Here is a 16,096-nt window from a genome sequence, read left to right as displayed (position 1 = left end):
ATGAGGGAAACAACATGTAAACTACATTGTTCATAAATTATATATATAGTACAAATTGGAAGTACTCAAGTAGAAGACACTTTGGGATCCTTGGAGGGGAGGCGAGGAAAGATATACATGAACTGAGTCTTCAAGGAAGGCAGGAAAATAGCAAGTAAGAAAGTATTGCTGGATTATATATGTAGAGGAAAGCAAAAAAAAACTGGAAAAGTGTGAAGAGCAAGAAATGTCAAATCAAAAATTATTTTATTTTTGTTTCTAGGGGATGGAGAGATGAGGAGACAGAGGAAGCTAGAGGAAGTCAGATCTGTGCTTTAAGAAAAAATTAACTTTGGCAACTGTCAACCCACTCCAGGGTTGACATATGAGACAAGGAGATCAACTAGCAAGTTATGACAATAGTTTATTTCTTGAACTGATGAGAGCTTATATCTATACCTATCTATAGAAGTCAAAAATATGAAGATTGAAAACAGATTGGATAAGTGGAGGGCAAAGTAGGAATTAAGGATGACACCAAAGATGTGAGCCTGAGTGACAGGAAGGATGGTGGTGTATTGCACATTAAAAGGAAAGTCAGGAAAAGGTTGTGGCTTAGGAAGGAGTGGGGTGGAGATGGGGAGACATAACCTGGAAGAACAGAGGTAAGAAATTAATATTTATGAGAAATACTTCAAACTACACTACAAAGCAATAATTATCAAAACAATTGGTACTGGTTTAAAAAGCCAAAAAGTGGAACATACAGAAACAAATTAACCTAGTAGCATTGGATAAAACCAAAGACCACAACAACCCAGAATCACTATCCAATAAAAATTGCCAACTGAAAGAAATAGATTTAGACAGCATCTGCCACATAGCAAGATAAGCTCTAAATGAATACATGACTTGGATAGTCATATTATAAATAAATAAGAAGAGTAAGGATGAAATTTCCTATCTTATCTATGCATAGTTTGAGAGTTCATTACTTAAAAAGAAAAAAGGATCACAGAAAATAAAATGAACAATTTTTTATTACATGAAACTTAAGTCATACACAACCAGGGAAAAATCTTAACAGCAAGTTTCTGTGATAAAGATTTGATTGTGTATGTGTGAGCGCTTGTGTGTGTAATTGATTCAAATTTATAAGAATAAGAGCCACTTGCAAATTGATAAATGGTCAAAGGACATGAACAGGCAGTTTTCTAAGAAAGAATCCAAGCTATCAACAGCTTGTGGTTCAAATCACAAATAATTAGATAAATTCAAATTAAAATAACACTGAGATTCCAACTCATGTACAACTAAAAAGGGTGACACAAAATGTCAAATGTTGGGGAGCTGCAGGGAAAACAAGCACACTAATATATTACTAATGGAACTATGAATTGGCCTGGAAAACAATTTGGAATAATGCCACAAAATTTACTAAAATCTACATATTCTTTTAATTTTATTATACTCTAACTTAAAATAAGTTAAATAATTTTTTTATGTTCATACTATGTGCCAAGCTCTGAGATACAAAGAAAGGGTGGGGTTCTCATATAAAGGAACTTCTAGTTTAATGGAGTGACAACATGCAAACATGTACAAAGAAGATAATATGCAGAATAAACTGGAAATAATCTTGAGAGAAAGCACTATCATTAAGAAAGATTGAGAAAGGCATCTTGCAGAAAGTAAGATTTTAGCTGGAATTGAAGAAAGCCAGGGAAACCAGGAGATAGAGATGAAGAAGATTTTTTAGGCATGAGGGGAAAGCTAGTTAAAGTTGAGTACAATGTTTTGAGTAAAAGCAAGGAGCAATACTGAAGACTGTGGAGTACATGGAGGGGTTAAGAAGGAGCCAGGTTGTTAATTGGCCTTAAAAGTCAAAGAATTTAAGGTTTATTAAAGTGGAGGTGGTGGTGATGACATAGTCAAACCTGTACTTGAAGCAGAGAAACCAACCACTAGGCCTGCTGCAATAGTTTAGATGTGAGACGATAACATAGAATTAAGAGAGTACACAAAAATGTTATATGGGTAGAAATGACTGGACTGATAGCTTATGGGTGTAAAATAGAATAGAGGTAAGGATAATACTTAGGTTTTGAGTCTAGTAGTGCTTGCTTTTTTTTTTTTAAACTCTTACCTTCTGTTCTGAACCAATACTGTGTATTGGTTCTAAGGAGAAGAGTGGTAAGAGCTAGACAATGGAGGTTAAGGATTTGCCCAGGGTCACAAAGCCAGAAAGTATCTGAAGCTTGATTTGAACCCTTTGTCTCTAGGTCTGGCTCTCAATCCACTGAGCCACCTAGGTGCCCCCATGAGACTAATATATTTTTTTACAAAGACTAATGCAGGAATTTGTTATGCTTATCATCCACAGATATTATAATGACCTTACCCCACATCGTGCTTCCCTAACTAGTTGAAACGAAAACAAATTTTAGTTAACGGAAAAAATGAAACTTAAAAAAAAAAATTTTCAATCACATTATAAGAACAAAATCCTGTTTGAACCATTTGACATGATTAATATATACAACTATAGACATTTCAATAACTTTACCTGCTCCTTTTCCATCAACCTAATCTCTTTGGGATTTTGTCTTTCTTTTTTATGTAACTGTATGATAATAATGGAAATATTTCATGTCTCATTTGATCAATTCTATTACTAAGCTTCCAGCTCAATTGCCAACTTCAGTTATGCAGTGGAATATAAAAAACACTATAATCACATATGACAATAAATTCAGGAAAGGTATCATAGAGGCATCATAAAGAACACTAGATTTAGAGTGATTTAGTAGGTTCAAATCCCAACTCAAATACTTACTGTGAAACTATGTGGCCAAGTCACTTAATCACTTAAAGCGTGAGTTTCCTTAACTGTAAAATGACAACTTTCACTACCTACCTAGTAGTATTATTGCAAAGAAAGTGTCTTGAAAAATATAGAGCTCTCTAAAAATGTAAATTACAGTTTTTGTTGATTAAGTTTAAAATATTTTTTAAAATGGTAAAAGAAAAAATTCAAATTTTAATAAACTCACCTCTACAGTTTGTTCAAATGTCCAGTCAAATTTTTTCTTCACTTTCTTTTCAAGAAAACTGGTTGACTCAGTTTGTTTGACTCCAGCTGCAGTGGCCTTAAATCCACAGTAATAGCCTGCAGGATCACATTTGTATACTTGAGGGCCTTGTTCTTCATCAACACCAATCAATATCATACCTGGAGAGGGAAAGAGCTATATCAAATATTTTGTAACTTTAATAGAGCAATTTCTTGAAGCTAATCTAAGGGGTATATTTCATTAATGACCAATTTTAATCTCACTCTGGACAGATTTGGTCTACTAAACAATCAACATAAAAGTACACAGCCAACAACTCCAATATATAAAAGTGGAAAAACTACAAAACAAATAAATTTAGCTTAATTAAGAGATTTCTCAGTGGAAGAAAAAAAGTATTTGCCACTATATTCCTTCAGAAAAAAAAAAAAAGTAGTGGCATTGATCCATTTTGCTTTTATGTCAATGATTTCTAGATAAATCTTTTAACAATAAAAGTTAAAAAAGAACTGCTACACCTATAGTGATAACTATAGTAATATGCATCTGATAGTACATATATGAAACATTTATTACTTCCATCTTTCTTACTTATATGTTTTGTCATTAATCACTATAATTATTCAACATTAGGTTTCCTTTTAGATTTCTTTTCATTTATATCATTATAATCATTGTTTTTAGCTCATCTGATTCTATTGTCTTGCCTCAAGCCAGCTTATAGTTTCTTAGGTTTCTATGAATTCACCTTTTTTTTTGAACTCTGCATCAACAACAGAACTAGCTCCAAACTTTAATGAGAAAATGGAAGATCTCTATTATGAGCTCCCTCTTTTATCTTATTCTATATTTTTTAAACATTTATTCATATTTTTTAGAAAAGTTAACATGGTTACATAATTCATGCTCTTACTTTCCCCTTCATCCCCCGAGCTCCCCGCCACCCATGGCTGATGCGTATTTCCACTGGTTTTAACATGTGTCATTGATCAAGAGCTATTTCCAAATTGTTGATAGTTGCATTGGTGTGGTAGTTTCGAGTCTACATCCCCAATCATGTCCGCCTCAACCCATGTGTTCAAGCAGTTGTTTTTCTTCTGTTTCTACTCCTGTAGTTCTTCCTCTGAATGTGGGTAGCGTTTTTTACTGTAAGTCCCTCAGAATTGTCCTGGGTCATTGCATTGCTGCTAGTACAGAAGTCCATTACATTCTATTTTACCCCTACAATCCTTTATGGATTATTCTTTGTTATATAAATTACTGTGGTTATTGTTATAATTATAATTATTATTGTTATTATTACAACTAACCTTTATATAGCTTTAAGGCTTATGTTACATATGCTGCCTCATTTGATCCTCATAACAATCCTGGGAGGGAGGTGCTATTATTTACCTCATTTTACAGATGAGAAAACGGAAATTAAGTGATGTCCCCAGGGAGCTGGGAATTATCATAGGCAGGACTTGAAATCAAGTCTTCTCTGACTCCAAGTTCAGCATTCCCAGGTAGAGAGGTAGATTTAGTAAGAAGGAGGGGACAGCTAGGTGGCACAGTGAATTGAGAGTCAGACCTAGAGTTGGGAGGACTTGGGTTCAAATATGGCCCCAGATACTTCTTAGCTATGTGACCCTAGGCAAGTATCTAACCCCATTTGTCTAGCTTTTGCCATTCTGATTAAGAGTTGTTATTAAGACAGAAAACCTGAACCTTAGGGATTCAACAAGATTAAACTGTATATGAAAAGATGATACTTTTAACTTTAAAGAACTTTACCACTATTAGGGTAGTTAAGAGGAGTACAGGACAAGAATGTGAATTGAATATAATAGGATAATATCTAAAAAAAAAATTAAAGCTTGAGAAAGAGGAATACACTGGGATTGAAAGGGTAAGGGAGATGTAGAATAGGTCATAATGTAATATATGACCATAATTTTTTAAATTAAATGTTTCTCTAATAATGGCTTCATTTCTTAAATACATAGAGAAATGATCAAGGATATGAACAGGCAGTTTTCAAATGAAGAAATCAAAACTATCTATAGTCATGAGAAAAATGCTCTAAATCACTGATTAGGGAAATACAAATTAAAACAACTCTGAGGTGTGACCACCTCACACATACCAGACTGGCTATCATGACAGAAAGCAAAATGATAAATGTTGAAGGAAATGTGGGAAAACTGAGCCACTAATGCATTCTTAGGAGCACTGTGAACTGATTCAACCATTCTAAAGAGCAAAGGGACATCCTTTGACCCAGCAATACCACTAGTAGGCCTGTAAAATGAGATAAAAAACAAAAAGGAAAAGGGCTTATTAGTACAAAAATATTTATAGCAGCTCTTTTTGTGGGGGTAAAGAATTGGAAAATGAGAGAATACCCATCAGCTCAGAAGTGGCTGAATAAGTAGTGGTATATGATAGTGCTAAATATAAGACAAGTGGAATGATTTCAAAGAAAAATATGAACTGAAGTAAACAGAATCAGAACATGTTCACAAGTGACAGCAATACAGTATGAAGAACAATTTCAAATAACTTAGCTATTTTCAGCAATGCAATTATCAGAAACAATTCCAAAGGACTCATGATGAAAATCTTATCTGCCCCCAGAGAAAGAACTAATGGAGGGGTATGAATTCAGACCAAAACATACTTACTTCATTTTCCTTTTTTAGTTGTTGTTTTTTTTAAGTTTTCTTCCACAAAAAGAAAAATATGGAAAAATGTTTCACATGATTGCATATGTAAAATCTATTAACAGATTATTTACTGTCTTGGAGAGGTGAGGGAAGAAAAGGAGGGAGAGAATCTGGGAATGTTAAAAATTATTTTTACATGTAACTGGGAGGGAAAAGATTATTTTAAAAAAGGACACATTCTGTGAAATGAGAATAAATGCTGCTAAGAAGTTTTCAAGAACCACTTACTTGATTAATCTCAATTGCTTTCCCTTCTCTTTTCTCCCTAATTACCTCATTCATTCTAATTCTTCACTAATCTTCTATTTACCCTTGTGTTGCCTGTCAGATACTTCTTTTACATAGTGGCTAACATAATGCTTCTCAAATCATTCAATTATTTTTCACATGATAGCAATAAAATTTGAAAATGTCATAATCAAAATCTACATTTTCTCTGAAATTATATTTAACATAAATTTCCCTTTTTATCTTAAAACATTTCACAAAGAATGAAAAAATATCAGCAATCTAATTTTTTCTTGTGCTTTTGGTAATAGTCAAATTTTTAGATTAAGATACTTCAATTATATTTTATTTCAAGAAAATTTTGAGATTTATTATATTTCATTACAATTTCTTGTTAACCTGATTTGTATTTACAGGTTCATTGAATCATGAGCCCCAAAATATCACTATAAATGTCATAAAATCTTAGACTCTATAGACTAGAAAATAGACTAAGTGCTGTCCCAAACATCAGCAATCTTAAGAGTCTACCTTCCTAACATATATTTCAATAAAGTATGTTGTTTAAAAGAATTCTTATATGTCTTCTAAAAACTAAAATAAACAAATTCTTTAATGTCAAGGAAGAGGAAAAGTTCAAAATTCTTTAACATACTTACAACAGCCAAGGGGCCTCATTTCAGCATTCTGTGTGTAGACCTGAGAAATATCTGCAATCCTTTTACACAACATATCCACAGGGATCTCATAGCCATACTTGTATTTCCAGTTTGCAGCCTCATAGCGAGCTCTCTGTACCTGGGACCTGCTGTCAGCTAAGAGAAAGACAAAAAAAGACACCACAGTGGCAAAAAAAGAATATTCAAAATCAGATAATACCCACACTTTAAATGATGGGAGAATCTAGATGGCCATCATTTAACCTTAGGCTTAAATATGTGGAGCCCTCACACCAAGGTCTTCCTTCCAAAGCCAGCACTTGTCCCGTTTCCTGCCACACATTCACATATCCCAATCCCACATATCATTGATGTCCCCAGACCGCAAAAGATGATCAGAAAAGAGTAAAGGAGCCCAGGGTGGGGAGGCTGTTGTCACTATGACTAAGGCTCATATTGTAATATGCAGAGGCACAACACTGGAGATATCAAAGCAGTCAGAATAAGTCTTAAGGGTGTGGCCTTGGGCCTGAGGAGAAAAGGAATTGCTTTGGAGTTAAGAAATTAATCTGGAATTATAGCCAGAGCCATGTCAGTGCCAGAAACAGAGGCACAGCTATAATTAGAGCTTCAGCTGATGTCATATCTTCTATTCTAATTAGGTTAGCAGCTTTGAAAAAGCCCTACCCAGACTCAAGAAAGAAAATCCTGCTAGCCTAAGATCTGACCACCCACTCTCTGTTGCTCAGAATCTTTAGACTCTGGGCTTCCACATGTCTCTCCTGCCAAAGGTCATCTAGTTCAGTTTGCTCATTTTATAAGTAATAAAACTGATACCCCAAAAAGGAATGAATGGTCCTATGGCCATGGTTAAGTCTCTATAAGTTTCAGATTCCTCCTCTGTAAGATGGGAACAATATATACACAATATATACAGTACCTACTTCATATGACTGACTATAGGAGGAAATATTTTGCTACTCTGATAAGATGATTTTGGAAAAAGCTAGAAAGATCTGCATGAAATGATATGGAGTAAAATAAACAGAATAGGGAAAACATTGTACACAGTAACAGCAATATTGTACAATGATTAACTGTGAAGACTCAGTTACTCTCAGAAATACATCCTGGACAGTCCTTAAAGACTTATGACAGGGAATGCCATTCACCTCCAGAGAAAAAATTGTTGGTGTCGGATGGATGCAGATCAAAGGATCTTTCACATCAGTGTATTTATGGTTTTATTTTGGAGTTTGGGATTTGTATGAGTGTGTTTTTACAATATAGTAGTTTTGCATGACCATAAAATTTAATTTTTTAAAAATATTTTATACCACACATCACAATATATTCAAAATGGTTAAGATAGGTGAGAAGTGCCTTATTTATAGCAAATAAAAAAAACAATTGAGTTAATGAAGAGGATGATCATCCTTACTTCCAAAAGGCACTGATCAAACTATCTACTTTTCTATCCTCAAGAGTTCCCCATCTCCAATACAATTAATGGAAATACTGTGTGGGATAAAATTTATGCATTATTCCCCAATATACATTGATTAGTATTAGTAGTTATAGATTGGCAACTTCCTATAGAAAAATAGTGATTAGGTGCCCTCCACTAGGAGATATCAATCTCTCCTTTTGAAGAGTAGAAGAAAACCCCTCACCAAACAGCTAAGAGACTGCCCCCCTTCTTCTATTCCCATGGGAAGTTTAGGGGTGACTAATTCCTGTGAGAGAAATCTCAAAACTTACAAGTTTTTGTTTTGAAAGTCTTGACTACATGTCCCAAGAAATGTTGTAATGCTAGGGCCCAAGTAATGTTTCAAAAAGTGTTTCCCTGAATTTGATAAATCCTTGGACAGGCCTAAAACCCTGACTCAACTAAAAAAATGCAAAACTAAGACCTAAATTGTTGCAATCTGATAAATCCTTAGACAGAAAGGAAGATAGAAAAAGGAGGTTGCAGAGGATGAGAAAGTAGAGATAGTATTATACTGGATCCCTACAAAATCTGAGTAAACCTAGGGACCAATGCCCACTTCTGAGACTCCAGTCTGTCTCTGACTCTGTCTCTCTCTTTGATCTATACAAAAGCTAAGCTTAGCAGATCATATGGAATATAAATTTCATTGTATACCAGTATGTAGTTTTCCCCTCTCAAAAATTCAGGAGTTTGACCAAAATTTAGAGATGGGTTATATTCATATTGATTTAGTATTGACCACATCTTGCTATAGTTGTATTTCCCTCCAAAACTAATAATAAAATGGCTTAAATTTCCAAAGGAATGATACGCTTTTAAGTAGAATGAAAGCAATAATTTTTAGGATATAGATCTTCCTTTGTTTCTTGAAAATAAATTCTTTTAAAGTTAATTACAGCAGAACTCCTATATAGTAATAAGGCTGCAGATTCAAGCAAATCAGTGGCCTAGAATGCTGCCACATCTCTTTACTCAATCCCCTACCACCCCAGGACAAAAAAATTCTTTGAGTTTACATAGACTACATCTGATCTCTAAAATCAATTTACAAAATGTTATTTTCTCTCTTTTTGAATTCTTATGTCCTTACCTGAAGTTTACAGAAAATCTCAAATACAGTTCATGTCTAGAATTACCCTTCCTCATCTCAAATACCCCTAACTTTACACCCAAATGCACAAAAAAGTGTTCCTAGCTCCTAAGCATAAACATGTAAGGTAACAAATTATTTCACCCAATAGAAAATACAAACAATGCACAGGAGTCCATAAATAGATTCAAAAGACTAAATCCTCTGAAAACAACTACATAAATGTCAGGTACAATATGAACATTCTAAAAGGTAGTTATCATACTGAAAGTTTTATAAAAGGCAATATTCTACTATAATTAAAATCTTAAAAGTTTGCTGTATATCATCAGGACTCATTGCCAAGAATCTAGCATAATACAGAAGGTAATTATTATTTTTTAAATTCAAAATAAGGAATATAATTTAAGATTTTATCTAAACTGAACAAATTACCTGTCATTCCTGTCATCACACAGCCAATGTTTTCAGTTATTCTGAATAAGTGCGTCACTGTGCTAGAATCCAATAACTTGTCCTAAGGGGAAAATATGAATAAAAGGTATAATTTAAAAAGAAACTGCAAAACAAAAAGCAGACCACTAGTTCATACCATATTATATATTTCTTCACTATGTTAACATTTTTTAAAAAACCCTTACCTTCTATCTTAGAATCAAAACTATGGGGGCAGCTGGGTAGCTCAGTGGAGTGAGAGTCAGGCCTAGAGACAGGAGGTCCTAGGTTCAAACCCGGCCTCAGCCACTTCCCAGCTGTGTGACCCTGGGCAAGTCACTTGACCCCCATTGCCCACCCTTACCACTCTTCCACCTATGAGACAATACACCGAAGTACAAGGGTTAAAAAAAAGAATCAAAACTATGTATAGTACATATAGTACATAGTACATATAAATGTATGGTAAAGAGTGGTAAGGGTAGGCAATAGGAATTAATTGACTTGCGCAGGGTCACATAGCTAGGAAGCGTCTGAGGCCAGATTTGAACCTAAGACCTCCCATCTCTAGACCTGGCTCTCAATTCACTGAGCAACCCAATTTCCCCCATGTTAACATTTTTGAATATTGTGTTTTGCAAATATTAGGCATTCAACTTAAATATGTTTGATTAACTATGGCATATATCCAAATCATTATAAGATTTAGAATAACTTAAAAGCTGACAATGACGTGTTTCATTAATAACTCAAAAGAAAAAATAAATTAGTTTCATAACCTTTCTGATCCTATTTCTGCATCTGTAAAACAATGGTAACAACATTTGTATTTATACCAAAGTTGTAAGAGTCAAATAAAGTAATGTGAAAAGCACTTTATAAATTTTACATAAAAACTAAATAGAGGAAGAATATCTGTTATCCAGATCATGAAATGCAGTTAAACAGGAGAGGAGCAACAAACTAGACTGTCTTCAGGAAATTGCAAATTTATTCTAATGACCCTCTAAAACAAAGGTCCATTTTTAAAAGTTATTTTTTCCATTGATGGTATATGGCTATGATGTGTATGGCTGTGTATGGTTCATAGAAGAACTTTAGTATGGGAAGAAATAAAGTTAAGGATCCTCCAAAGTACAAAAAAGAATAGTAGATGCTATGCAAGCAAGGGGACAAATCATTACAAACAAGGAATTTGCTCTGGGAAGAATTGTGAAAAATACATGAGTAGTGTATAACTAGAAAAAATCTTGAACCCTTAGACTCCATCTCTCAGAATTCTTTCCTGGTCCCCAAATTCCTTTTCCCTTTTCATTTACGTGTGTCTTTACGTTATTGTTTATATAGTTCTGTAGCTCCTGCTCTCTCTCTTTTATGTGTGTGGCTGGGAAAGCTTTTTTACTCTAGCTTTTTATGTTAGTTATTATTAATAAATCTTGTTAAATATAATACTTTGTAGATATTGGATATTAATTTTGAAGCTTACATTTGGAGACCATGAAGAGATAGAATTCAGGATAGAATTTTCAAATGCTTTTTAAGATAGAATAAATAAATTTTGCAAGCCGCATTTTCTCTCCTGCCATTTCTGGCACCCTTTGCTCTCCCAGCCCTGTTGCCTGTGCTCCACCCACTACTGCTGCCATTGCTGCAGCCACCAACCACAAGAGCCTGGGAGCAGTTTCTCCTCCACTGTGTGCTCTCATGAAGAACTGCTCTGCTGCTGCCTCACAGTGCTATCTCTGAATTGAGTCTCCGTGCAGAGGGTGATGTCCCCCCCACTTGTCCCCACCCATGTGGGTTTTTTAAGCCTGTTCTAGCCATATTTTTCAGCAGAGGAACACAGGGTGGAACAGAAAAAAACCACGCTATTCAACTATAGGAATATAGTTAGGGATAGTCTGATTTCTAGGGTTAGTTTAAAGAAGGGTATTTTGAGATAAAACTGGGAAAGGATTCTGTATAAGAAAGGAATTGTGGGTCTACAACTGAAAATAACTGAACTTCAGTTCCTTCTTGGGCTATTATGAATTTGGGGAATTTTGGTACTTTTTTTGAATGTGCATTACCTACTGCATTACTGTTTTATAAAACTGTTACTTTGTGAAAATCATTTGCAACCACACAATGGTTCATAACCAAATTAAAAAGGAAATGGATCTAATTTTTTGGGGAGAAACCTTCCTTGGCTGACACAATGTGTCACTGATTGTAAGCTATAAATTTTTGATTTTTAAAACATTTATTTTTAGTTTTTTTCCTCGTATTTGCAATATAGTATTTGTTTTATTTTTTTTCTCATTTTTTAAAAACTTGAAGCACATGTTACCAGTATTAAAAAGGTTTTTGCTTTTTATAAATTTTGCACTAGGGTAAGTTTTAAAATGTCCATTAACCCTAATGTCAGTGCATCCCAAAAAGCTTTAGATCAGTGGTTTCCAAACTTTTTCGGCCTACCACCTACTTTCCTGAAAAAATATCACTTAGCCCCCTGGACATTAATTTTTTTAAAATTTTAATAGCAATTAATAGGAAAGATAAATGTACCTGTGGCTATCACCACCCCCCTGGATGGCTGTAGCATCCATCAGGGGGTAGTAGTGCCCACTTTGGGAATCACTGCTTTAGACCACAGAAATAATGCCATTGACTGGCTAAAAAAAATTATGGGGGTTTTGCTTAATGATTTTGATTCCAAGAGAAGGGAATACAAAAAAGAGCCACTGTATAATGCCAAAGAAGCACAAAGCTAACCTGCATAGTGCCAATTGAGCACAAAGTGAAAGAGACAAAATCAATGTGATTGATAAAAATTTTTCAGTCAAAAGGATCTGAATTTGTTTGGGGTTAGAGGTTGCGGCTATTTTGACATATGTCAGAGGCAGAACTTCCCTGAACCCTAACAAGCACCTCACTTTTGGCTGCCACCCTGGCTCCCATAATCTAGTCCTTTTTTTTCTGTCTTTCATAGTGTGGCAAACTTTCTGTAGTCCTAGCTACTGATTGGGTAAGTGCATAATAGCATAAATCACTTTAATTAGGCCCTGATTCAAGGACCTCTTATAGGTTTGTTTTTCATTTATTTAGATTTTTCTAGACATAAGACTGATATTTTATATTTCATAAACAAGTTATTTTTTCTCTTTTATTTGGATTGATTTGCTTTTGCAAACTGATTCATATACCTAATAACTCAGTCATGCATCCCTGGATCCCTGTTTTTGTCACCATCCTCCTCAGGGGAATGTAATATTATCCTATAATGCAAAGTTTAAATTCTTTTGAGAGTAATTTTTTCAATAGGAAACTTGCTACCTCCCCAAATCCAGAAAGCGAACTGTTTGAAGAAGGTGCCATGAAGATGCCTGCAGAGATCACACGCTGAACCAAAAGATCCAGAGTGAACTTTGGAATGTGCTAAATTGAATCATTTGGGGGGTAGGGGGGGGTCGGGTGTTGAATGCATTTGTTTTGAATGTAACTCTTTTGCCCCCAAATTGGCTTTTTGTCAATGTAGCAATCATTGGTTTTGCTCTTTTTTTCTTTTATTTCCCCTTTATTCCCAAATTATTGCAATTTAAAAGTTAGTTATAGGAAAACCATCCCACATGTGTTAGTTAAAATCACCTGGGGTTCTATTAGGAAGGATTGAACCTCAATATAGTGTTTGACAAACTTCTGTGGACCTGTGGGGGTCCTTAAAACTACATTTCCCGTGATCCCTAATGGGTTTCCTGTTTTGGATGACGTATTCAAGGTGAGGGACTGTTTTAAATAGGGGGGAAGTGACTTTGAACTTCCTCTTTAGCTACCTGCCGCTTTAGCTACATTCCTCGGGAGTTACCTGAGCTCAAGAAGAGAGGAAGGTAAATGGCGGAGGTGAGGTTGGAATAGTTTTTTCTTACAGGCCCGTGGTCAGTTTATCTCTATCAGCATGGCTTTTATTAAAATACTATTCTTCCTTTTGATCTCGGCCCTCATCATTTTTAATAATAACACACATAATTGACCATATCAACAATCTAACAAACAAAAATTATATGATTATCTCAATAGATGTGGGAAAAGCATTCCTATTGAAAACACTGGAAAGTATAGGAATAGAAGGATCTTTCCTAAAAATAATAAAAAGAATATACCTAAAACCATCAACAAGAATCATATGCAATGGGGATAAATTAGAAGCCTTCCCAATAAGATCAGGAGTGAAACAAGGATGCCCATTATCACCTCTATTGTACTAGAAACACTAGAAGTAGCAATAAAAGAAGAAAAAGAAATTGAAGGTATCAAAATAGGCAATGAGGAGATTAAGCTATCACTTTTTGCAGATGATATGATGGTCTACTTAAAAAATCCTAAAGAATCAACTAAGAGGCTTGTGGAAATAATCAACAACTTTAGCAAAGTTGCAGGATACAAAATAAATACACATAAATCATCAGCATTTCTATATATTTCCAACACATCACAGCAGCAAGAGGTAGAAAGAGAAATACCATTTAAAATCACCCTAGACAATATAAAATACTTAGGAATCTATCTACCAAAACAAACACAGGAATTATACAAACACAACTACAAAATACTTTCCAAACAATTAAAACTAGATCTAAACAATTGGAAAAACACTGATTGCTCATGGGTAGGACGAGCTAACATAATAAAAATGACCATTCTACCCAAATTAATTTACCTATTTAGCGCCATATCTATCAAACTACCAAAAAACTTTTTTACTGAATTAGAAAAAACTATAACAAAGTCCATCTGGAGTAACAAAAGATCAAGAATATCAAGGGAAATAATGGAAAAAAAACGTGAAGGAAGGTGGCCTAGCAGTACCAGATATTAAACTATACTATAAAACCAAGGTCATCAAAACGATATGGTACTGGCTAAGAGACAGAAGGGAAGATCAGTGGAATAGACTTGGGGTAAGTGACATCAGCAAGACAGTGTATGATAAACCCATAGAGCCCAACTTTTGGGACAAAAATCCACTATTTGACAAATGTTTGTTTTAAATTCCAGGAAGTGCTATTGGGAAGTGTCTAGCAGACTCCCTGTGGACACGTGGGGACTATGAAACTACATTTCCCATGATTCCTCTTGTAAAAATGGAGGCAGACAGGAAGTGTGATGATGTAAGAGAGAGTATAAGACTCCTGGAGGGAGGATGGGCAGTTTTTTTTTTTTTAGCTACCTGGTGCAGGAGATACGAAAGGTAAAAATGGCAGAAGTGGCAGTTTAAATACTTACAGGCGCGTGGCCTAATGATTTGTCTCTATCAGCATGGCTTTAATTCAAATACTAATTTCTGTTATTATATCAGTCTTTATCATTTTTAATCGTAACACAAAAACTGCTGGGAAATTTTTAAAACAAAATGGGAGAGATTAGGCTTAGATCAACATCTCACACCCTATACCAAGATAAATTCAGAATGGGTGAATGACTTGACTATAAAGAGGGAAACTATAAATAAGTTAAGTGAACACAGAATAGTATACTTGTCAGATCTCTGGGAAAGGAAAGATTTTAAAACTAAGCAAGAGTTAGAGAAAATTACAAAATATAAAATAAACGATTTTGATTATATCAAACTAAAAAGCTTTTGTACAAACAAAAACAATGCAGCCAAAATCAGAAGGGAAACAACAAATTGGGAAAAAATCTTTATAACAAAAAACTCTGACAGGGGTCTAATTACTCAAATATAAAAGTAGTTAAATCAATTATATAAAAAAATCAAGCCATTCCCCAACTGATAAATGGGCAAGGGACACGAATAGGCAATTTTCAGATAAAGAAATCAAAAGTATGAATAAGCACATGAGAAAGTGTTCTAAATCTCTAATAATTATAAATCAAAACAACTCTGAGGTATCACCTCACACCTAGCAGAATGGCTAAAATGAAAGAAGGGGAGAGTAATGAATGTTGGAGGGGATGTGGTCAAATTGGGACATTAATACATTGCTGGTGGAGTTGTGAACTGATCCAACCATTCTGGATGGCAATTTGGAACTATGCTCAAAGGGCTATAAAAGAATGCCTGCCCTTTGATCCAGCCATACCATTGTTGGGTTTGTACTCCAAAGAGATCATAGATAAATAGACTTGTATGAAAATATTTATAGTCGTGCTTTTTGTGGTGGCAAAAAACTGGAAAATGAGGGGATGCCCTCCAGTGGAGGAATGGCTGAACAAATTGTGGTATATGATGGTGATGGAATACTATTGTGCTCAAAGGAATAATAAATTGGAGGAATTCCATGTGAACTGGAAAGACCTCCAGGAATTGATGCAGAGTGAAAGGAGCAGAGCCAGAAGAACATTGTACACAGAGACCAATACACTGTGGTAAAATAGAATGTAATGGACTTCTGTACTAGCAACAATGCAATGACCCAAGACAATTCTGTGGG

The 16,096-nt window shown here is 34.7% G+C and overlaps 1 protein-coding gene across 2 annotated transcripts in view; it reads right to left on the bottom strand.

The window, feature by feature from the left end:
- PSMA6 (proteasome 20S subunit alpha 6) overlaps window positions 1-16,096 on the bottom strand; it is a 44,946-nt gene that overhangs the window by 2,962 nt on the left and 25,888 nt on the right. For both annotated transcript variants that reach the window (XM_044664763.1, XM_044664762.1), the window contains exons 3-5: window positions 9,666-9,747; window positions 6,649-6,804; window positions 3,033-3,211 (exon numbers count right to left, since the gene is read on the bottom strand). In XM_044664763.1, the coding sequence (XP_044520698.1) occupies window positions 3,033-3,211; window positions 6,649-6,804; window positions 9,666-9,747 (417 nt within the window). The remainder of the gene's footprint in view (window positions 1-3,032; window positions 3,212-6,648; window positions 6,805-9,665; window positions 9,748-16,096) is intronic.

This window comes from Gracilinanus agilis, chromosome 2 (assembly GCF_016433145.1).
Source record: "Gracilinanus agilis isolate LMUSP501 chromosome 2, AgileGrace, whole genome shotgun sequence".
In the NCBI taxonomy this organism is placed as follows: Eukaryota; Metazoa; Chordata; class Mammalia; order Didelphimorphia; family Didelphidae; genus Gracilinanus; species Gracilinanus agilis.
Note: the sequence above shows the minus strand (reverse complement) of the source record. Positions and strands in the feature narration are given on the sequence as shown.